The sequence below is a fragment of the Sminthopsis crassicaudata genome, chromosome 6 (assembly GCF_048593235.1).
Source record: "Sminthopsis crassicaudata isolate SCR6 chromosome 6, ASM4859323v1, whole genome shotgun sequence".
NCBI classification, from domain to species: domain Eukaryota; kingdom Metazoa; phylum Chordata; class Mammalia; order Dasyuromorphia; family Dasyuridae; genus Sminthopsis; species Sminthopsis crassicaudata.
The window spans coordinates 113,875,577-113,899,770 of record NC_133622.1 but is presented as its reverse complement, the minus strand read 5'-3'; the positions used below and the strand labels follow the sequence as shown (position 1 = coordinate 113,899,770).

Below are 24,194 nucleotides of genomic sequence, written 5' to 3'. Positions count from 1 at the left end.
TATAAGGCCTAAAGTCTTACTTGGACAGCAAGTCTTTTTGGGACATAAATTGGTACATTGCTTATTTAATTTAATGACAAATATATATATATATATATGTATATGTATAAATATTATTCTTCCTCAATAACTAAATGTAGTCTTTCAAATAGTATAGTTATACTATTGTCTCTAAGGATCTATTTGCATAAAATCAACAGATCCCAATGTGATTCATGTCCCTGTACTTTCAGGTAAATAGCAAAATTGTTAATGATTTCTTAACAAAGTTGCTATAGATTCTGGAAAGTTGCTTTCTTTACATCTAATCAGAGATAGGCATATCTTTCATTCTTTAGTTAACATAATACATCTCTCCTTATCTTTTTTTTTTCCTTTTGTGTTGTGTGTGTGTGTGTGTGTGTGTGTGTGTGTGTGTGTGTGTGTGCGCGCGCGCACGCATCCCCATGTCTGCGCAGGGAAATGTTCATCCTGTCCAGTCCTCCACTGCTTCACAACTCTATTCAGTAATTACTGGGAAAAGGAGACTTGCCCATTAATGGTTATTATCCATGTGCCTCTCTTCTAAGATGTGTAGAAACCTTTTCTTTTTTGTTATGATTCTTTCCTTACTTCTTTCCTCCTTGGTCTCTCAGCTGGCAAAACCAAGCAGAGCCCAGATTATACTGTGTTTTCCCACTGACAGCCCCATTTAGTTCCCTAGCTTAATGCAGATCCCTGATGCAGGCTCACGTGGGTCTGTAAATGACACAATGAGGACTAGGCTATTCCCAGTCCTCTGAAGCTTGTACACGCTTGGATTGGTACAGTCGTCGTTTCTTCCAGGTGAACTCATCATCCCTGGTCTTTGCCTCCCAGTGCTGCAGCTTTGTTTGTTTGTTCTCTCAATCCCCCACCCCTCCGCCTTTTTAGTGAGCCTAGAATAAGGAAATAGAAGAGATATTTTTAAAAAGAAAGAAAGGGAAAAATCCATGTCATGTGCTATAGCAGAGGCAGCCGGAGCAACCGCGGTAGCAGCAGCAGCAACAGCATCACGGCAGCAGCAAGTCATTAAGTCAGACTGCACCATTTTCTTCTCACCCTGCATAAGAGGTGCTCCTGGGAGCTGCAATCAACTGCCCACCCCCTCTCAGTACCTCGGAGGTGGCTTCTTCCTGGTCTCAGTTGGTGGGTACAGATTGTCTGGAGGAGTTGCAAGAGACTCTTCCAGTTGGGGATGTGTACCTAAAAGATGGCTGTTTCAAGTGGTAAGATGCTTGTTTGCAGTTATGCTCGGAGAACCACAGAAGAGGCTCTAGTCTACTGCTCAGTTTTGGATGTTTTTCTCTTTTTTCCCACCTGGCATCTAGTTCTTTCAGTGTAAACATTTGGTTGCAGGTGTGTATTTGTGGGAGTGTTTTGGTATGCTGCAGTGAATCATGGGTGGTGCAGAGGCTAAGGCAAGAGTGTGACCTATCACGAAGGCGGAGAAGCGGACGGTTTTGTGAATAGTTCTGTTCCTAGCTGTTGCCGCGTTGGGGGATAAATCTATTTATATGCAACATCACCTGGATTGCTGTGTAGTAGAAATTGACTCTCAGAAATTATTACTGCCTGCTTCTGCAAAATGGCTCATGCTGCTGCTTCTATTAAAAAAGTTCGAGAAGCTGAGCTCGATGAAAAGGAGAAAAACCTTGAGAGGGAAAGAAAAAAACAACGGAAAATCCCTAGAGAACGAATAGAGAGGAAACGCAAGGTATGGAGAGCTATCTATGTTTCTATCCTTTCCCCACCTCTGGCTCCATAAAACTAACTGTACCTGGGAAGTCTCTTGTTACCACTAGCAACTTCACCAGCCTCTTTCCCAGACATTCATTCACCTTTGCCCTCTGTCTAAATTCCAATGATAAGACTGCGGGCCAGATTTTTAATTTCTGCACCAGGAAGAGTATGGGTAGCCCAGGCAACATAGATCTCCATTTTTATTAGGCAGTAAAAGTGATCATTACATTTTTCCATCTCGAGGTTTTCAATTATGTCTCTGTCTTTAGACACTTGTCAAAGCAAAAGGAAAGGAATTGATTTATTTTTGCAGTGTTAAGATATTTTCTTCTTGCCGTGTATAGTCTGGGATTCAGACATTAGCTTTAAAGTGAGCCTTCTCCCTGAAACTACATGCTCTGTATTAGCTTCTAATTAAAGCCTGAACTATAGGTTTGCTTTCATTCCCCCTCCCCCCCAGTGTGTTTCAGTGCATTAGCATACATGTCTGTATTGGGTAGATGAAAAAATATTTTTTGCTGGTTCGTAAGATGACTATTCCCTTTTTGTATTCTGATGGTGAGAAAAAATAATGACTAGTTGTGGCATACTGTATGAGAAGGTGGGTTTGTTTTGCATATAGCTAGAGAATTTCTCTCATCATCAGAAAGCCAAAATTCCCACGCCCAACTAAAAATGAAAGAGTCATTTCACCTGGTCGGCTTGTTCTGATAAAGCAGGGGAAATTACCTGTGAATACTGCAATTACCAAAGTAGGTCATTCTCTATCTTCAGAAGATGATAAACAGCATGTTGTGTTCACAGAGTATAAAAATAGTGAAAATTATGGTTTGCAGACAAGCTGTTTTTAAGCATAGCTTTGGGATTAGGGTTGCACTGGGGACTCCCAATTTGAAAAGTCTTTTTTTTTGTGTGTGTGTGTACAGACCCATAACTGAAAATATTTTCTTCAAAGTTCATAATTTTTTTTTAAATTGGGGTCCATTATATTGACTTTTCAAATTGGGAGTCTCAGAAATACTGGAAAACAGGATTTCATCTTATCAATCTCACTACATAGATAAATGGAATAATATATCCATTTTCTTCTGGGGGAAGATTGGATATCCTATTTATGACCCTTTATAGGCTGTGTTTAAAGAGTGCATTGAGTTGTTCTTGAATTATCTTTTTTTTTTTTTTTTTAAAGTCAAATCAGCAATGCTATTGGTCATTTTGGCATGAATTAGTTCCCTATATCACAGCTACTATGATTCTACTTTTAATCTCCTAAATGGGACACTGTAGCATAAAGGAGCTATCTGGCATTATATCCTTTCAACCTTTTTACCCTTGAAAATATATGATTTTGGGGCATTGGTGCTTATTTAGCAGAGAGTTGTGACTAGCAACTTTGCCTAGATAGCGTACTTGCACATTCAAGAGCATCCTCTCTCCCTCCCTCTCTTCTCTTCCCTGCTCTCTCCCTCCCTCCCTCCCTCCCTCCCCTCCTCCTCTTCCCTGCTCTCTCCTTCCCTCCCCTCCTCCTCTTCCCTGCTCTCTCCTTCCCTCCCCTCCTCCTCCTCCTCCTCTCCTTTTTCTCCTCCTCCTTTTCTTCCTCCTCCTCTTCCTCTTCCTCCTTTTCCTCCTCTTCTTCTTCCTCCTCCTCCTCCTCCCTCTCCCCCTCTCTCCCCCTCCCTCTCCCCTTTCTCCCCGTCTTTCTTCCTTTCTCCTCCTCTTTCTCCCTCTCTCCTCCTCTTTCTCCCTCTCTCCCTTCTCCTCTCCCTATCCCTCTTCTTCTCTCTCACCCTCTCCCTCTCTTTCTATCTCCCTTTCTGTCTCTCTGTCTCTCTCTTCTTTTCTGCCTCCTTCTTTCTCTCTTCCTCTCTCTCTCCCTCTCTGTCATCTTTTCTCCCTCCTTTTACACACACACACACACACACATTCTACACGACACACACACGACACACCACACACTCACACTACACCAAGGAAGGCAGTAGTTTGTTCTGCTCAGTATATTGGATTCCCCCCCCCCTTCCTATTCGTTTTCTGTAAACATGGGTGATACCCAATATTAAAAATTCCAATGCATGAAATTGCCTTTATAATTCTCAGTGACTTGGCTACTACATTTCTCCCACACAGCAATTTACTAAGCTCAGGCATGGTGATAAGCTAATAATATGAATATAGTAGTATCATCAGATTTTCATATCTAGGAAATATCAGTTAGAAATCTTTAGGGAAAACTGAACTAGGTACTACTGTGCTAGTTCTGTTTTTGGTGGAGAGCCATCTGTCCCCTGCCCCCTCTTTTACTGCAGCTGCATGTAGAGTTACAGAGATGCTTAGACTGCACAAAAACATTGCTTGCAAATTGGATGGGTGTGGTTTCTGGGCTTTACTCTCTCTGTAAAAAGATATTTACCTAAATTCTCTCTGTAATTTGCTTCAAATTAAGAGATTTGAAATATGTTGTTATTTGTAAATGATTGCAGAAATGATAGATTTTAAGATATGAATGCATGTTATCCCAGACTACTGCAATAGCTTCCCACCTCCTGTCTCTCCCTACTCTGGTTCATTATGCACACTGCTGTCACAGTAATCTTTCCCAAAGTACACTTATGTTTTCATTAATCTTATAGCATAAAAACCTGTAATGGCTATTTGTGATTTACAGATCAAAATACAAGCTCCTCCACCTAGTATTCAAAGTCTGATATGACATGGTCCTAACCTGGCTTTATTTCTGCATCTGGGCTATTCGTTAGCCAGACTAGATTGTTTTATGAACATGTCTATTAACCTGCCAATCTTCCAACAGCTAGCCTTAAATGACACCTGACCCTGACCCCATGAAACTTTCCCTGATTCATATAACTGGAATGTATTGTTTCATTTCTTTGAAATCCCATAACACTGTACTTCTCTTGTGGCATGTTTACAATATTGCAATTCATTCACAGGGTATTTGCATACTTTCATTGCCTTTCTCTCCTAGGTCAGAAATTGTTGTATCACAGTATATCCCACACCATCTATCAGAAAATGTTGCATATACATAATAGTTTGTGTTTACTGCTGAAGGCCATTCTCTAAGAGTCTAAATAGAAGGAAAGAGGTTGGCTTGCATTGAAAAAGGTAGTTTCTTCACTTGGATGTTTCTAATACCAAATAGAATCACAAGTTCAGTCTCTATCCCAATCCAATTCTTGTTTTAAGAAGGTAGGAAATTAATTGAAAATAAGAATCACTGTGTTCAATGTATTGATGAACTTTTAAAATGATAATAAAGAGATGTATCTCAGTGATACAGATTAAATAAAATGGATCATCCAGTACAATATACTAATATTGTACTATAAAAAAAATGGGTCCCTTGCAAGTAGACTGGCCTATTTGAAAATTTTAGATAGAACTTGTCAAAGTGCAGAGAAAAGTTGGATTATTTTATAAAACAAAAAATTTAAAACCTCAAAAAAGCAAATAAACAATATATATTGGGAAAGGGGTGGAGGGAAGGAGGAAGAACTCTGAAACACAAGGCTATGCGAGTGTCAATGTTGAAAAATTATCCATGAATATTTTTTGAAAATGAAAAGCTTTAAAAATTACTGAAAAAAATAAAAATAAATTCTAAGGGGGGAAGCAATTAGGGAGTGGGAAGAAATCCCCTTGGAGATCATATTGGAAAAAGGACTTCACAAAGTTGGAATCAGAGAAGAATAAAGGAGTAAGGTACTTTCTTCAAAATGGTGGTTCTTGGAAGTTCTTCAAGCATGAGAAGGCTTCTGAGTAATGGTGGAGAAAAGAATCTGGAGAGTAAATGTTATGGGCCAGAACTCTAAACTTGAAATAAGGATTCTTACAAAGTTCTAACTAAGTGGAATTGAAGGCACTAGTTAAAGCAAAAAAAAAAAAAAAAAAAGGACAGGATATATCTGATTTGATAAATGCATACCCTGTTATTGAAGAGTTTGATTCTTCAGGTCAACAAAGGAGAAGATATACTCCTTTTGATCTGGAAATTATTAAAGATTTTAAAAAGGATTGCACTCTTTATGAAGCTACATTGTCTTATGTTAAAATGGTATTACAGAATTTGGCTTATGAAATTTTAACCCCTAGAGATTGGAAATCCATAGCAAGGACATGTTTAGAATCTGGACAAAACTTGTTGTGGCTTTCAGAGTATAGTGAATTTTGCAGAATAAAAGTCCAACGAAATAGATAAACTGGAGTTAATATACAAATCACCTTTGACCAACTAGCAGATAAAGGTCAGTATGTAGACACTTTAGCACAGATTAATTACCCTTTGATAGCATATGAGCAAATTGCTGCTGCTGCTATCCAAGCATGGAGCTCCCTCCCAGGAAAAGATAGAGGGGAAGCCTTCAGGAAAATAGAGCAATGTCCCAATGAACCCTTTGCTGATTTTGTGGGACGTCTGTAGACAGCTGTCACAAGAACAACTGGAGAAAATGCAGCTACAGGAATTATGATAAGACAACTGGCTAAGGAAAATGCTAATGAGATTTGTAGTCGAATCATACTGGGACTATACATAGATGCTCCTTTAGAGGAGAGCATAAGACGCTGTGCCACAGTGGGCACAAATGCCTTGTATACCCAGGCTGTGATGCAGAACATGAGAAGGCAGGATCCCTCTTGGCAAGGGACTTTCAGAGAGACTCGTCAATGCTTTCAGTGTGGTAAAGTAGGGCATCTGAAAGCTCAGTGTAGGCATAGAGATAGAGTGAGAAGACAGGGTGAGAGAAGACCCAAAACCCTATGTACGAAATGCAATAAGGGCTTCCACTGGGCCTCAGAATGTAGATTGACCCAGAGAAATGAGAGGCAGGGGCTTAGCTCCAACATCTCAAACAAAAAACAGGTGGAGCATGATGGCAGCTGAGTTTACACAATATAGAGTCTTTTGAAGTTCAATACTCTGATATGATCAATCAGCAGAGAAGCAATCAGATGGGAGAAAGGGATTATGTGATCAATTGGCCAAAAAGCAATCAGATGGCAGAAAGGAATTACAATTGGAGATAATATAGGCCTTTTAACCCAACAGAAGGGCAGTGTCCAGGGCAGGTAGCTCCAATGTAATTGCCAGGTGATGGAGAGATCTAGAAAGTGGTGAATGGAAGGTACTAGATAGGTTAACTGCTTGGGAGAAAGGGTTTGCTTGTATTTCTACAGATGGAGAAGGAATCAGATGGGTGCCAATGAGCACTTACAGAGAGAAAGAAAAAGAAAGAAACCTCAAAACAAAGGAGAGACCCAAGAAACATCTGATGCTGAAAGAGCATGGCTGATAATGAGACTGTCACATAACTTCAATAACAGCAGAAATCATTGCATTCCCTGAGATGAAAAATTGTTGATAAGACTGTTGCAGAACAAGCAGGAATCATTGGATTCCCTGAGATATGGAAAGACTGATACAGGACTTCAGAATCTGCAGGAATCATTAGATTCCCTGAGACATGATAAGACTATTGCAGGGCTTTAAAACTTGCAGGAATCATTGGATTCTCAGACACATGAATTCTCAGATAATAGATAGGTTTTGAACTATTTCTAGGATTTATGGACATGTATAATTCCTCATGTTGATTCATGTTGTTTGTTATGTAATACCTCTCATGTTGATGGATTTATGTATACCTGTTTCAAGTGAGACCCTTCAGAAACCTGCTAACCTGGTTTAATTCCCCATTTTTCTTTGGTTTTCATCTCCCTTCCTGAGACATCAGGGAGGGTGTGATCACCTCCATTTTTGGTGTTTTCACCCCTTTTTTGAGGAGTCAGGGAAGGCACGATCACCTCCTTTTTGGGGTTCTCACCTTCTTGAGAAGTTAGGGAGGGCATGAGCACTTATGTTCTAAAACAAAAGAAAGAAGGAGATGTTATAAGACAGAACTCTGAACTTGAAACAAGGATTCTTACAAGGTACTAAGTAGAATTGATGAGACAATGATTATCTGGTTTATCATGGTGCTTAATAGTTCTCTAAGTTCAGTATGATTGATTTAATCTTACAACAAATAATGGTGATATAATGATTGGTTTATATTCAATGTAGAGTATATAAACAGACAAACTCAGCAAAAGGAGGCAGGAGTTCAAGCTCTGGGAGCCAAGGAGAGAGATTCATTTCCATCTTCAGTCAGGCTCTTGGTGGCTCTCCTGGGGGACTGAGAGGCTCGAAGAGAGAGCTAGAGAAGACAAGCGGACCGGAGGCTGAAGCACAAGTCCTTGGACTCAGATTCATTCATCCCATCTCACACCACCAAGGTGGCAGGATTGTCCTCCTTACCTTCTCCACTGAAATCAAGACTCCAGAAGGCCTCTAAGAAACCTAGCTGAAGCCCCAAGCAAAGAGACAAGACTTTCAAGGAGATAATAAAGGATTTGAACTTTAACACCTGGCTATTCTTGTGGTGATTACTCTTCTGAAAAGAAGGCTGCCCCAAAGACCTCCAGGAAAATGAAGTAAGAACACTACAAGTAAAGATATGCAATTATTTCTTATTGTCATTATGAATGATACCTCACCTTTTATTTTTTAACAATTAAAAAAGGGAGAAGCCCAAACTATAACTCTTGGTATTCCTGTTGATACAACAGGAGATGAGAAATAGGAAATATTGTTTCTTGGTCTTGTTTAGCACTAACTATAAGAGTATATTACTGGTCAGCTTTCATATCTGCAGTCTACTGATAAGTTTATAGGTAGACAGCTAGATGGTGGCTAAGTGTATAGAGGGATAGAACTAGAATCAGGAAGACTTGAGTTCAAAAATGTTCCTTCACATATACTAGCTGTGTGATCTTGGGCAAGTCATTTAACTTCATCCACTGGAGAAAGAAACGTCAAACCACTCTTTTTTTTTCTTTCTTTATATATCTTTATGGCAGAAATATAGTTGTCAAGATTTCTTTTTATCTTTTTAGAAATCTCGAGTTCTGTATTTGGAAATCAAACTTTTTGTGTAGAATCAGTTTTTTCATCAAGAATAGATGAAATCCATTTATTTCATTAAATGTCCATCTTCTTCCCTGGAAAAAGATGCTAATTTTTGCTGGGTAAGTTATTCTTGGCTGCATACCAAGTTCCTTAACCTTTTGGAATATCATATTCCAGGCCCTTCGATCCTTTAATGTGGATGCTGCTAGATCCTGGGTAATCCTTGTTGTGGCTCCTCCATATCTGAATTGATTTTTTATAGCAGCTTGCAATATTTTTTCCTTCATCTGATGGTTCAGTAAGTGATTGATGAATTTTTTCAATGTCTATTTTACCCTCTGTTTCTAAAACATCTGGGCAGTTCTCTTTGATAATTTCCTGAAAATAGTGTCCAGGCTCTTTTTTTCCTCATATTTTTCAGGGAGTCCAATTATTCTCAGATTGTCTCTCCTGGATCTATTTTCCAGGTCTGTTGTCTTCCCAAGAAGGTACTTGACGTTCTTTTCCATTGTTTCATTTTTTTGGATTTGCTTGACTGATTCTTGGTGTCTCCTCAAGTCATTCATTTCTATTTGTTCAATTCTGATTTTCAATGATATATTTTCTTCACTCACATTTTTTATATCTTTTGTAATTGTCCAATTGAGTTTTTAAGTGAGTTTTTTTGTTCTATGGAATTTTTTTCCATTTTGCCAATTTTATTTTTTAGAGAGCTATTTTCTTTTTCCAACGCACTAATTCTGTTTTCCTTAGAGTTGTTTGCCTTTTCCAACTTACTAATTCTGTTTTTCAATGATTTGATTTCTTTATCCACTCTGTCTTTAAATGCATGGGATGACTTTTCCAGACTCTCTTGCTAGGCTTCCCTTTCTTTTTCCCATTTCTCTTCTAGCTTTCTTATGAGAGCCTTTTTGATTTCTTCTATGAGAGTTTTGTGTATTGAGGAGCAGATCATATCCCCCTTTTGGGATTTCTTTGGGGACAGCCTGTTTTTAGTCTCCTCGGGGTTTAAAGTCTGCTCTCTATCCATATAGAAGCTATCAGTGGCTAGAGTCCTTTTTAATTTTTTGTTCATTTTGTCAGAGAAGAATCAAAGAAAACAAATTAATAAGGAAAACAAATGGTCTGCTTTTGGTGGGGGGGATGGGGTTGGATGGTGTTATCGGGCTTTCTCTACAGACTGCAGGAGATAGCAGTGAGGCACTAGCAGGACTGCAATGGCTGAGCTGCATCTGCACTCTGAGACTCTGAGGTTCTAAGAACTCACTGAGTCACTCTGGGTGGGGGTAGGGGTGGCCAGGTCCTGAGAAATGCTAGCTTTTCTGGGTTATAGTCTTTACCTCCTGTGTGTACAGCTTCTCCTCTGATCCTGGCTTGCTGCCAAGACAGAATATCAACACTGTGGTAAAGGCTGTTCCACAGAAACAGCAGAGATTGCACTCCTCCACCCTCTGGTCTTTCCAGTGTGAGCTTCCTTGCTCTCGATGCTTGCCCTCAGCCTGTGCCCAATCTGTTCATCTTTCCCCCAGCAAAAACAGACCTTTTCTGGTGAATTTCAAGGATGTCTTCTGTTGGTAATTATTTGTGGGGTTTTTTTTTCCGGTAAAGCATTAATTCCAAGGCTTGTCATGAAGTAAATTCTGAGAGAAAACACGGAGCTTAAGCAGCTGTGTGCCTCCTCTCTGCCATCTTGGCCAGAAGTCTCCTCAAACCACTCTTAATATCTTTGTTGAGACAATTGCATAAGTGGTATAGTCCATGAAATCATGAAAAGATAGATACAACTGAACAAATGTTATAAGACTATATGAAATGATGTATATGTATATGAAAATATGCTACTTAAATTTAAAATGGTAATCTTACTTTGACTTGCAGTTATTTTAGAAAATTTATTATTTTATGTGCTGTTAGAGGTATATTCTTCACTGAATATTTCAGTTGCTCTAAATAGTGAATGGAAAAATCTTATAATTCTTTGATCTCCCAGTAAAAGAATTATATAACATGCTTAGTTTCATTATAGTTGATATTAATCAAGTATGAAAAAATTACTCTTGTAATTTTTTTATCCTTTTGACTTTCAGAGAGAAAACCTCTGACTTAACTTAGTTACTTAAAAAGTTTGTAGGCTCAAAATTCTGTAAGTATGTTGGGGGGGAATTACTTCCCCTTTTCTGCTTTCCAGTCTTATCCTGTACACACATAGCTTTTCTGTGTATCCTTATTGAATCTTAAAATTTCATTATTAGGAATATATTTATAATGGAGTAGTATAAAATAATTGTAATTCCTATAAGGGAATTTTGATTTCATAATAGTTTTCAATGGTGTTTCACACACACATACACACACACACACACACACACACACACACACGAGGTAGAAAGGATTTATTAACTTTAGTTCTTTACTTTAAAATGGAAATATGTTTATTTTTGAGGGAGATCAACATGCTAATATGTAATATTTTCTCTAAAATGTAATCTCTGTTGAGGTTTCCTTGGGGTCTCTGGAGGCAGCACAAGTAGAGCAAGGAGTTAAAGTCCAAATCCTGTATTGTCTTCCTTCAAAGTCTTGTCTACTTCACTTGGGCCTCAGGGTAATTTTTCTGGAGCCTTCTGTATCTTGGTTTCAGTGGAGAAGTGAAGGAAGATAGCCTGCCACCACTTCTCTCATCTTCTCTAGTTCTGATTCTGGCTGAGTTTGTTGGAGCTTATATGCTGTCTTATCAAAGGTGTGAATCTTATAAAACTATAGTAAGTACTAAGTACATGTACTGAACTAGAGAACTGTTAAGCACCATGCTAAATAACCATTGTCTCTATCAATTCCACTGACTTAGCACCTTGTTTCAAGTTCTGGCCCATAACATCTCCCACTTTCTTTTGTTTTTAGAACATAGGTGGTCATGACCTCCCTGACTTCTCAAGGAGGTGAGAACCCTAAAAAAGAGGTGATCATGCCTTCCCTGACTGATCAGAAAAGAGGTGAAAACACCATAAAAGGAGGTAATCATGTCCTCCCTGACGTCTCAGGAAGGGAGATGAAAACACCAAAGGAAGTGGGAAATCAAATCAGATTAGCAAGTTTCTGAAGGTTCTCACTCTTAAAACAGGTATACATAAATCCATCAATATGAGAGGTATTATACATAATTACATAAATTATATAAGCACATAGCAATATAACACAGGCTAGTAGTGATGTAACAAATAACATGAATCAACATGAGGAATTATACACGTCCATAAGTCCCAGAAATAGTCTAAAAGGAATCTGTTGTTCATTACTACATGTGCCAGAAATCCGATAATTCCTGTCAGTTTTGAAGTCCTGCAATAATCTCATCTTGTGTTAGGGAATCCAATGATTCCTGCAGATTTTTGTTCTTAGGCCTTCTCCTTTGTTTTGAGGTTTTTCTCTTTTTTTTTTTGTCCCTCTCCAGGTGCTCATTGCCACCTATTTCCTTCTCCATCTGTTTCCTTCTTCATCTATAGGAATACAAGCAAACCCTTTCTCCCAAGCAGTTAACATATATAGTCCCCTCTATTTACCACTTTCTAAATCTCTTCTCATCACCTGGCAATTATATTAGAGCTGCTTGCACTGGACACTGCCCTTTTGTTGGATTAAAAAAGTCTGTATTCTCCCCAATTGTAATCTCTTTCTCCCATCTGATTGCTTTTCTGCTAATTGATCCTGTAATCTCTTTCTCCCATCTGATTGGTCACATCAGAGTCCTCAACTTCTAAAGGTGTAACCTTGGCTGCCATCATGCCCCACCTATCTTTTGATTGAGGTCTTGGAGCTGGGCCCCATCTCTCATTTCCCTGGATCAATCTATATTCTGAGGCCCAGTGGAAACCTTGATTGTATTTTGGACATAGGGTTTTAGGCCTTCTTTCACCCTGTCTTTCCATTCTATCTCGATACTTACATTGGGCTCTCAGATGTCCTATTTTTCCACACTGAAAGCATCAATGAGTTTCTCTAGAAGTTCCTTGCCAAGAGGGACCCTGTCTTCCCATGTTCATCATAGTTTGGGTATAATAAGCATTTGTGCCCACTGTGGCACAGCATCTTATGATCTCCTCTAAAGGAGCATCTTTATGTAGTCCCCATATAATTCTTTTGCAAACCTCATTGGCATTTTCCTTAGCCAATTGTCTTATCATTATTTCTGTAGCTACATTTTCTCAAATAGTTCTTGTGACAGCTGTATGCAAACATCCCACAACATCAGCAAAGGGTTCATTGGGACCTTGCTCTATTTTCTTGAAGGCTTCCCCTCCATCTTTTCCTGGGAGGGAGCCCCATGCTTTGATTGTAGCAGCAACAATTTGCTCATATACTGCTATGGGGTAATTAATCTGTGCTGAATTCTCTGCATACTGACTTTCACCTGCTAGTTGGTCAAAGGTGATTTGTATGTTAATTCCAGTTTGCTTATTTCATTGGGCTTGTATCCTGCATAATTCACTATACTCCGAAAGCCACTTAGTACCTTATTTCAAGTTCTGGCCCATAACATCTCCTTGTAGGATTAAATCAGTCATATTGAACCATGCTAAATTAGTTAACTATTGTCTCTTTCAATTCCACTGACTTAGTACCTGTAAGAATCCTTTGTTTTAAGTTCAGATATCTGGCCCATAATACTAACACAATTTTAATTAATGGTTAATTACATGTGATTAACAGTAGCAATGGGAAAATGTCAATTATCTAGCAAAGTGAAGAGCAACCTGAATTGTTTGCTTTATACTTTTTTTTTGGTGGTAGAGGAGGAGAAGATAAGAATTTCATGTTGTCCTTAAAAAGTGCTCACAACCTAGCAGTGAGCAGCTTAGTACATAAAAATCTAACTCTGGGAGTGGTACCACATGATGAAGGGGGGAAAAATATGTGCAAAGGTTTCTGGGCACCAAACCAAATATCATTGTAAGTAAAAAAATACAATGGCCAACAGAAAGGAGATTTGTGATCTAGTAAATTCCTAAAACTGTCTAATCATGGAAAAGTCCAATCAGTAACTTTGGGCTGTATAATTTCTTAGTGTTGCCTGTAATTTTTACCTCTAGATCAGTTTTGTCCATATTTCTACAAAACCATAATAAAGTGAGGATGGAGTGATAAAGCATTTATTTTCATCTGCAAGAATGCCTATTATGTATCTTAATGTCCACTTAAAAGTGGAAATTAAAATAGTATATTCATTTACTTGTCCATTTGACTTTGAATTGAAGTTGTTGACATTTATCTGCTTGTGAAGTTTTCAGGGCCTTGATTAAAAAAACAAAACAAAACTCATTTAAATTCTTTGTTCAGATTTACCATTTTATGCTTAGCTCAATTCACAATTTCCCCCTCTTTAATAATGATGTTGGACATAAGTGATTTGCATTATTAATGGCATTCTTTTCAAACGGTACTGTAAATCTGAGCTCTTCCATGGTATTTAATTATAAAGAACCCCTTTGCATCCACTGAGTGGGTGATTAAATACCAACTTAATTTTACAGCTGTCAGATTTGTTTGGCTGTGACAAAAATAGACTTAGTATTATGGAAAATCTGATTCCAGATCATTCCTAGAGAAGACTGTTAAAGTGGAAAATACTTATTTTTCAAATTGTTATTTTAGTGTGAACTGGAATATTTTTGGAAACTTGAAACTTAAAAAAGTTGGCTTTATTTGTAGAGATTTAAAAAACTATGAGTAGTCATGTAGTCTTTCCTCCTAATATATATCAAAGTAATGGAGACCTATCTAAATATTCAACCTTAAGGAGTCAGAAATATTTCACAAGTGATCCATATTGTAATTTATACATACATACAAAAACATGCACACATATACATATATGTAGACATAAATGTTTAATAACCTGATCTATATCCTTATCCTTCCATTTTAGGAAATATATCCATAAGTAACATGCAGTAGTTATGATCTCAGAAGTGTAAGAAGTAGCAGTGAATAATGAGAAAGTTCTTATAAATATTGTTAATTTAAAATTAGCTTTAAATTATTTGGTTAATTGGAGTGGTATGAATTCAGGATGTCAATGTTTGCCCTGGCTTTATTATTTAATTTCTAAAACACGTTTCAATTAAATCTCCAAATTTAATTACTTTGCTTAGAGTTTTTAATACATTAAAAAAAAAACAAAATTATAAATAAGACTGGGAATGCCTATGTGGATGTAATGATGAGATTTCAGAATATATACTAAAGCTGTGTATATGAAAAAAAATGTGAGAATAATACTACTCTTCTGGTTCCTTTGAGGAGCCTGGTTCTGAGATATTGTATGTATTTTATTTATAAGTGACTGCTCTACAAATATAAGGCATTATTCTAGGATAATATATTTACAGAATAAAGGTAATATCCTTAAAACCATAAGAGTCGGGTTTCAATCTCAGTTCTGCTACTTAGTAGCCATGAAAACTTAGGTAACCCTTCTAAACTTTTGGAACTATTCAAAAGTGCTTCAGAAAGTTCCCTTTCATTAAAAGCCTTCAAACAAAGGCTAAAGTATTGGTTAATTATTGGGAAAGTTGGAGAAAGAATTTTTGTCTAGATTAGATGGAAAGCCTTTGGGTAGCATAGTAACTAGTACATTGAGTTTGGAGTCAAGAAAATCTGAATTCAAATCCTGTCTAAGATTAGCCATGTGACACTGATCAAATCAAAAAATCATCATTGATATCATTTAGCTCATTTTAAAGAGGTTGATAATAATAGCAACTACTTCATAGGGTTGTTGTGAGGATCAGATGAAATAATAGCTGTAAAGCACTTGGTGAAATTTAAAGTGCTGCATAAAGGTTATTATTGATTTTGAGATATTTCAAATATATCTGTACATCAGTTATGATTTTAGTTAAAATGAGAAAAATATTTTCCAATCATTTTGATATATTTGAATCAATATATTTAGATCCAAGGCTGTGTCTCTTTTTAATCCATTACCTAACACCTGGTAGACTATTCTTTACACAATAGACATTCAGTGGTTCTAACTGATGAACAAGCTGGCTTTGATTCCATGAAAAACAAAGCTCTAATCTTGACAACTAATTTTATCAAGTGTTTTCTTCAGATTAATTTTTCTATATCTATAATCTGGTCAAATTATTATTCATCTACTGTTATCTCATCATCAAGGTTAATGAACATTTTCAAGTAGCTTTTAAAAGTATGATACTATTACATGAAAAGTGGTTTTGTAACTTTAAGGAATATAAGATGCACATCAAACCTCTTGTCTTAATGATTAATGTGAAAAGATGACATTATGTCAGTGGTAGCCATTCTAATTCCTGACTGTGTAAGGCCCATTTGTTCACCTCTCAACACTATGATATTGCTGGTATCCACAATCATATTGAAATCTGAAATGGATGTTAGAGCCAATTTGATTCACTTTACAGGTAAGAAAACTAAAGCCCAGAGAAATCAGGTGACTGTTGAATGTCCCATAACTAATTAATGTGGAACCAGAGCACAGGGTGCTTGATCTAGTTAGTAGTAATAATAACTACTTATCTCATTTGCTTTAAGGCAAAATGGAGAGACCCAAAGTGAGAGTCAGACAGGCATAACACTAACTAGTTGTGTGTCTATGAGTAGAATATTTAACCTTGGATTTGTTTGTTTTTTTGTTTTGTTTTTTAGTTTTTCTCTATAAAATGAAGGACATTGAACTTGCTGATCTTAAAATTTTCTTCTAACTCTAATGATTCTACGAAATTATGTGATTTTATGAGATTGACTTAAAATACAAAATACCTTTTAGTGTTTTGTAAGTTTGCAGTCTAAACTAGGAATATAGTTAAATTTTGATGAAATTTTGCTTGCAATTAATAGTAAATCTGAGATTCTTGAGTACATAAATGGAAGATTTAATATCTATGCTTATGTTGTCAGAGTATAGCAGAGGTTCTAAGTACTGGAAGGAATAGAATTACATAGGGAAATCATTTTTCATTAGTGTGCATCTTACATTTGCTGCAATGATGTAACTGTAATTTTTTTATTGGCCCTGCTCACATCTTTGGTTTGACTTCCATCTCCAAGCCAGCCCTAGCCTAGGCCCCATAAACAGATATGGAGTAGAATTTAATAAGGTAACCACTTTTTTGGCCTACACTTTACTTTGAAAGCCAACTCTTAAATTGTGGTTCATATCAGGAGAGTTCAGAGTATTTCATGTCCAAATCCCCAGGTGGAATGATATAATCACCCTAAATGGTGAGAATATTTTAATTCTAAATTAAATCTAAAGTTTTTCTTTACAATAAAGGGGAAACTCACCATTGTCCTCAAGGTGATACATATTACATAAGATTGGGTGGTTAATATTACATTCATATGCTGCTTGTTATCCACACATCTCTTAATGCTCCCTGGTCTCATGATAGGCCATCTATCATCCTTCATGTCAGTCAATAATGTTTCCCAGTGTTGATCACTTATCACTCAGTGATAAAATTACAACTCATCTTGAATTCTTTCTGCTACTCTCTGACATTTATATATTCTTATCACTGCTTAAAGCAACCTGTCCCTTCTTGGCTATTATATCATATATTTCTATGTTCATTGTTCTTATATTTGTTTTTCATGTTTAGTTCCCCTTAAAATCTTCTAGAGTTTTCCTTACTCTTTTTCTATTCTCTTATTGTGATTCCTTCACTGCTTTTCAAACTGTCTTTATTTGAGTCAGGCAGTCAGTAAGCATTAAGCACCTGGGGTACACAAAGAAATTAAAAAACAACAATAACAAACCACAACACATTGCTCTTGCATTGAAGAAGTTCACATTTTAATAGAGGAAAAACATTTTAACTATATATATATATATATATGTATATATGTATAAATGGAAAGTGACTTATAAGAAGGATGACAAGAGTATATGTTTGGCAAATCCATACCAGGCATGTGGGGTTTCCAGTGAAAAGGTGCAAAATCAGGCTATGACCTCTTCTTCAAGGTCAAATAAGAAGAACAGTACATGGAGGGGAGTAACAATACTAAAAATGTTAAGAGGGAGAAAGTTAAGAAACTTAAGGACTAGTGTTTATATTTGATCTTGGAGGTAACAGGGAAGCACTGGATTTTATTAAGAGAGTTACATTGTTAGGTTTATGCTTTAGAAAGATCACTTTGACAGCTGAGTAGAAGATGATTTGGAGATGGGGAGAGATAAGGCATCAAGGAGACCAAACAGTTGACTAATTTTTTTTTTGTTCCATGAATGAAGCAGTACACCAGAGAAATAACTATGTAAATGTAGAGAAGAAAATGTATACAAGAGATGTTGTAAAGGAAGAGGTGATAAAACCTGAGAATAGTTTGACTATGTGGAGTAAATTTTAGTGAAGAACTAAGAATGATACCTACTTAGGTTAGGAGCTTGTCCTACTGGGATAAAAATGGTGGCTTCTAAGTAATAGAAAAGTTAAGAAGAGGGAGAGAGAGTTTTTGAGAGAAGATAATGAGAACTATTTTGTACAAATTGAGTTGAGATATCTATGGAACATCTACTTTGAGATATTGAATATGTAGTTGGTCATATAAAACTAGAGGTCTCAGGAAAGAGGATAGGGCTAAATAAATCTGAAAATTATTATTTAATGGAAAGAGACATAGATATTATTAGACAGATTCATCATCTGATATTATATTTGGGATATTTATTATTTTGCTGCTGTTCATCATTTCTGTAAATTTATCTCTGTACATTCCAAGTGATAATATATGTGATATTATATTTATAGAGATTTAGAACTAGAAGAAACACTAGAAACCATACAGAAAAACTCCCTAATTTTAGGGAGGAAGAATATATGGCCTAGCAAAGAGAAGTGATTTGTCTAAAGTCACACAAGTAAATAGCAAAGGCAGGATTTAAATCCAAGTCTTTTGATGTTAATTAGAGGTTCTTTGCACTCCACCTTCTTGGCTCTCTAATGCATTGTCCTGTATTCAGTGAGTAGATGGTAGCTGGCAGATAGGAACAGCTTCTTGTAGTGTTCTGGTTGGTCTTGGAACCAGCCTTCATTTCAGCTGAGTAATCACCATGAGAATAGCCAGGGATAAAGTCCAAATTCTTTATTGTCTCCTTCACAGTCTAGTTTCTTTGCCTGGGTCCCGTGCTAGCTTACTTAAGGTCTTCTGGAATGTGTCTTGGTTTCTGTAGGGGAGGCAGGAGGGCCACCAGGACAGTCTCTGTCTTGAAGTCTGTCTCTGCTGAGAGCTTATGCTCCAGCCTCCAGCTATCACAAATGTGGGAGATGGAATGAATCTCTCTGGCTGAGTTTGTCCCAGTTTATATGCAGTATATTGAGTATAAGCCAATCATTATATCACTAGGAAACCATTATTTGTTGTAAGATTAAATCAATCATACTGAACTAGAAGAACTATTAATCACCATGCTAAACTAGATAACCATTGTCTTATCAATTCCACTGAGTTAGCACCTTGTAAGAATCCTTGTTTCAAGTAGAATTCTGGCTCATAATAGCTTCTGCCTAAATTGAAATGCTCATATTGTGTGGTGTGTGTGTCGTGTGTGTGTGTGTGTGTGTGTGAAGGATATAAGCACAAATTTGGCCTCAAAGACTTGCTAGCTGTTTTGTGGCCCTAGATCAGTCATTTAACCTTGTTTGCTTTAGTTTCCTCATCTATAAAATTAGCTGATAAGAAAATAGCAAACCTAGTATCTTTGCTAAGAAAATCTCAAATGAGGTCATGAAGAGTTGGCCTTGAGTTACTATATTTATGTATATTTATGAGGGTACCAGTCATAATTGAATACTTGACTTATTAAAATAGTTTTTTATTTTCAAAATATATGCAGATAGTTTTCAACATTCACTCTCACAAAATCTTGTGTTCCAAAATTTTTTCTTCCTCCCTCTCTTCCTCCAACCCCTCCCTTACATAGCAAGTAATCTGATATATGTTAAATATGTGATTCTTCTATACATATTTCCACAATTATACTGCACAGGAAAAATAAGATCAAAAAGGGAAAAAAATGAGAAAGAAAACAAAAAGCAAGCAAACAACAACAAAAAAGGCAAAAATACTATGTTATGATCTATATTCAATCCCTACAATGCTCTTTCTAAATGAAGATGGCTCACAATTGACCTGAATCACTTCATTGCTGAAAAGTACTACATCCATCAGAATTGATCATCACATAATCTTGTTTTTGTTATGTACAATGTTCTCTTGCTTCTACTTACTTCACTTAGCATCAGGTCATGCTAGTCTCCCCAGGCCTTTCTTATAGAAAAATAATATTCCATAGTATTCATAGAATATAACTTGTTCAGCCATTTGCTAACATGCATCCACATGTTTTCCAGTTCCTTGCCATTACAAAAAGGGCTGCTACAAACATTTTTGTATGTGTTTGTCCTTTTTTCCTTTTTTTATGATCTTTTTGTATGATCTCTTTTATGATCTCTTTTGGTAGAAACATTGGATCAAGAATACTTGACTTTTTGCTACTATTTATCATTTTTCTTTCCTTGATCAAATCAAAAATTTATAAAGATCATTTATTTTTTAAAAAGTCAAAGCTAATTCCCAATTTTCCTGGGTAGGAATTAATTTTATTCATAAAAATCTCATTTTCAAGTCCTGTGAGTGGTTTTCCTTTGCTGGCACAAATAACTGTGATTAATTTATTTTTATTTTTCCTGGGAAATCTGTTACACAAAAGTAAATGCTTGATTACAATTAGTTAAGTGTCTAAGGCCCAATGAGGACTCAGATCATCCTGCCTCTGGGCTGCTGCTCATTGGGCTACCTAGCTTCCTAAGAACTGCTTTTGCTATTTCCTATAGGTTTTGGTATATTGTCTCATTGTCATTCTCTTGAATGAAATTATGGATTGTTCCCATGATTTGTTTTTGACCCACTCATTCTTTAGAATTAGACTATTTAATTTCCGATTGATTTTTTTAGCTATCCTTCCCTGGCCCTTTATCAAATATAATTTTTATTGCATTGTGGTTTGAAAAGGAATCATTTACTATTTCTGCCTTTTTGCATTTGATTGTAAGGTTTTTATGCCCTAATACATGGCTAATTTTTGTGTAGATGCCATATTCCTTTCTGTTGCTATTCAGTTTTCTCCAGAGGTCTATATATTTAGGTTTTTTGGGATCCTATTAACCTCTTTAATTTTCTTTCTTGTTTATTTTATAGTTACATTTGTCTGATTCTGAGAAGGGGAGGTTGAGGTCCCTCACTAGAATAGTTTTGTTGTCTTTTTCTTCTGTAAGTAGCTTGAAATCTTCTCTAGGAATTTTTCTGCTCTACCACTTCGTGTATATACATGTAGTATTGTTACTACTTCATTATTTACTATACTTTTTATCAAGATGTACTTTTCTTCCTTATGTCTTTTAATAAAATCTATTTTTTACTTTTGCTTTATCTGAGATCAGATTTGCTATCTCTGCTTTTTTTGACTTTAGCTGAAGCATAATAAATTCTGTTCCAGCCTTTAACTTTACTCTGCCTGTGTCTATATGTGTCAAATATGTTTCTTGTAAACAACATATTAAAGAATTATTATTTTTAATCCACTCTGCTATTTGGTTCAGTTTTGTGGGAAAGTTCATCTCATTCACATTCACAATTATATTACCTGTTTTGTATTTCCCTCCTGCTACAACCCCTATGGACTACTCTAACCTGGTAGCTCCCCTTAGAGCTACTCTTAATGCCTGTCCAGTACGACGGCACAGCTAGGCCACACTTACCCGTCTTCGAGCACCAACCCGGATCCAATAGAGACAGACCACCAAGAGGTAGGGGTGAAGTGAAAGAAAATTTTATTCTGAGATAGCACATAATTATACCCCACTGATGATATGGGGAAAGGGGGAAGTCCTCTAGGAACCTGGCATAATGGAATTGGCCCCAGAAGAAGGAGGGAGGTGTGCTAGGCTTTGAGAGCACTAAAGAGTGGTGGTACCTGGAATCAGACACTGCCTCAGGGGGCTGTGCCCTACCTCCACGTAGGACTCGCCTGCTCCTCAGAACCTCTCATCCCTCAGGTCCTCCCACATGCCTTGAACTGCATTCTAGAGGCTTTTTAACCCTTACACCTCCATCCTATTTTCTCCCCTGTATATACTTTTGTTTTCTCTTTCTACTCTCTCCTTAGTTGTTTTTTTTAACCCACCCCATCCACTACCTTATCTCTTACCATCCTTCCCTCTTCTCTTAGTAGTGGTTTTTTTTAACCCACTCTGCCCACTATCTTATTTTCTAGCAGCTCTTCCTCCCTTTTCTTACCTTTTTCCCTAATGTTTCTGCCCTCCCTTCTAACCTGCTCCTCCATTTCCTTTTCCTTTTCCTCATCCTATTTCTTTATAGGGTTAGATAAGTTTCTGTACCCAACTGAATGATTGGATTATTCCCTCTTAAAGCCAAAATTGATGAGATCAAACTTCAGACAATGCTTATCCCCCTCCTTTCTTTCCCTCAATTGTAATAGGTCTTTTGCACCTCTTCATGTGAATTAATTGTCACATTATACCTCCCCTTTCCTCTTTTACCATATCATCACACCAGGGACCATTCACAGCCATCCATTCATTCCATGTGATGCTCCTCCTCTATCTGCATCTCCTCTCCTCCCTTCTTCCATGCCTATTAGATCCAGTTCATAAAAGCTACAAATATCATTCTCCTATCTAGGGCTGTAAACAATTCAACTTTCAAATTATATATATATATATATATATATATATATATATATATATATATATATATATATATATATTTTCCCTCCTGTTTATTTTTCTATGGTTCTCTTGAGTGCTGTGTTTGTAGATTAAATTTCCTGTTTAGTTCTGTTTTTTTTCCAATAGAAATGGCTGAAAGTCTCTTACTTCACTGAAGAACCATCTTCTCCCCTAAAAGATGATGCTGAATCTCTCTGGTTGTTTAATTCTTGGTTATAACCCAGGTCCTTTGCCTTCTGGTATTCCAGGTCCTCCAATCCTTTAATGTAGAAGCTGCCAGAGTCTGGGTAATCCTGACTGTTGCTCCTTGATATTTGAATTGTTTTTGTCTGGTAGCTTGCAGTATTTTTTCTTTGAGATTATAGTTTTGGAGTTTTGCCACAATGTTTCTTGGGGTTTTCCTTGTGGGATTTCTTTCCAGAGGTGCTGAATACTCTTTTTACCCCAGTGAGACTGACTTTTCTTGAAGTTTTTTCATTCTGTCTTGACCTGGAGAGTGGTTTCATTCCATCACTCTGTTCAGAGGCTTGGTTTCATGTGGTTTTTAAGGGAAGCTGGGAGAGCTGACGCAGCTTTCTGATTAAATTCACCATTTTGTCTCTATCCCTGGAAAAAATATATCACATTTTAAAAGCATGTCAAAATGAGCCTACAAAAAGCCTTTTGTAAGGATTTTGTTGTTTTTTTCAGTCAAGATTGACTCTTTTTGAATCTATTTAGATTTTTCTTGGCAAAGATACTGGAGTGGTTTACCATTTCCTTCTCCAGATCATTTTACATATGAGGAAACTAATGCAAAGCAGGGTTAAGTGAATTAATTGTGCAAGGTCACATAGGTAGTAAGTGTTTGATGTAAGATTTGAATTTGGGAAGATGTTTTCTTGACTCCAGGCCCAATGTAGCTGTACCAAATTTGTAGGGATTAGTGGCCTTCATTTCTATTTATTTGACCTTACAACTGGGGTAATCAGAGAAGGCTTCATTAAATATATGCATATATATATATATACACACACTTACATTTATAGGTATATTTACATATACAAGAGGAAGAGGGCATAATGCTATCTAATTAGCCCCTGCATTTTAAAAAGCCTAGAAATCAATTCAATATATATTTAAATTGATGGTATGTTTAATTTTACTGTTGGCCAATTTGGAACTGGCTCTCTCATTAGTAGAAGTAAATGAATGTCTCCTGAGAAGGTTAGGAAGATTGGATTAAAAGTCTGCCCATCATTGAGCTTCCAGTCTCTTGAATCTAGACCATAATGAAAATGACCTACATTAATGATATGCCTATCATGCTGGAAAGATTCTGAAAATAGTCATATCTACTGTTGCTTGTGCTTGTGATCTGAGTACTAGCCTAGATAAATTTAGTAGGACTCATTACCAAGTTTCCTAGAGGGTGATGAATTTTTCATCTCAGAAACTGAGGAAGACTGTTCACTTTATAGAAGGAATATACTTTGTATCAGTAAAGTACTCACATCAGTGAACTAACTCTTGATATCTTGTAGATCAGTTCTGTTTGGGTCAAGAATTTAATTGTAACATCTTTTCTTTCTTTCTTTCTTTTCTTTCTTTCTTTCTTTCTTTTCTTTCTTTCTTTCTTTCTTTCTTTCTTTCTTTCTTTCTTTCTTTCTTTCTTTCTTTCTTCCTTCCTTCCT

The 24,194-nt window shown here is 36.6% G+C and overlaps 1 protein-coding gene across 1 annotated transcript in view; it reads left to right on the top strand.

Annotated features, from left to right (window-relative positions):
- Positions 1 to 463: 463 nt before the first annotated feature.
- Positions 464 to 24,194, top strand: part of ANK2 (ankyrin 2) — a 325,566-nt gene continuing 301,835 nt past the window's right edge. The window contains exon 1 of the mRNA XM_074272626.1: positions 464 to 1,735. Coding sequence (XP_074128727.1) covers positions 1,607 to 1,735 — 129 coding nt within the window. The 5' untranslated portion in view covers positions 464 to 1,606. The remainder of the gene's footprint in view (positions 1,736 to 24,194) is intronic.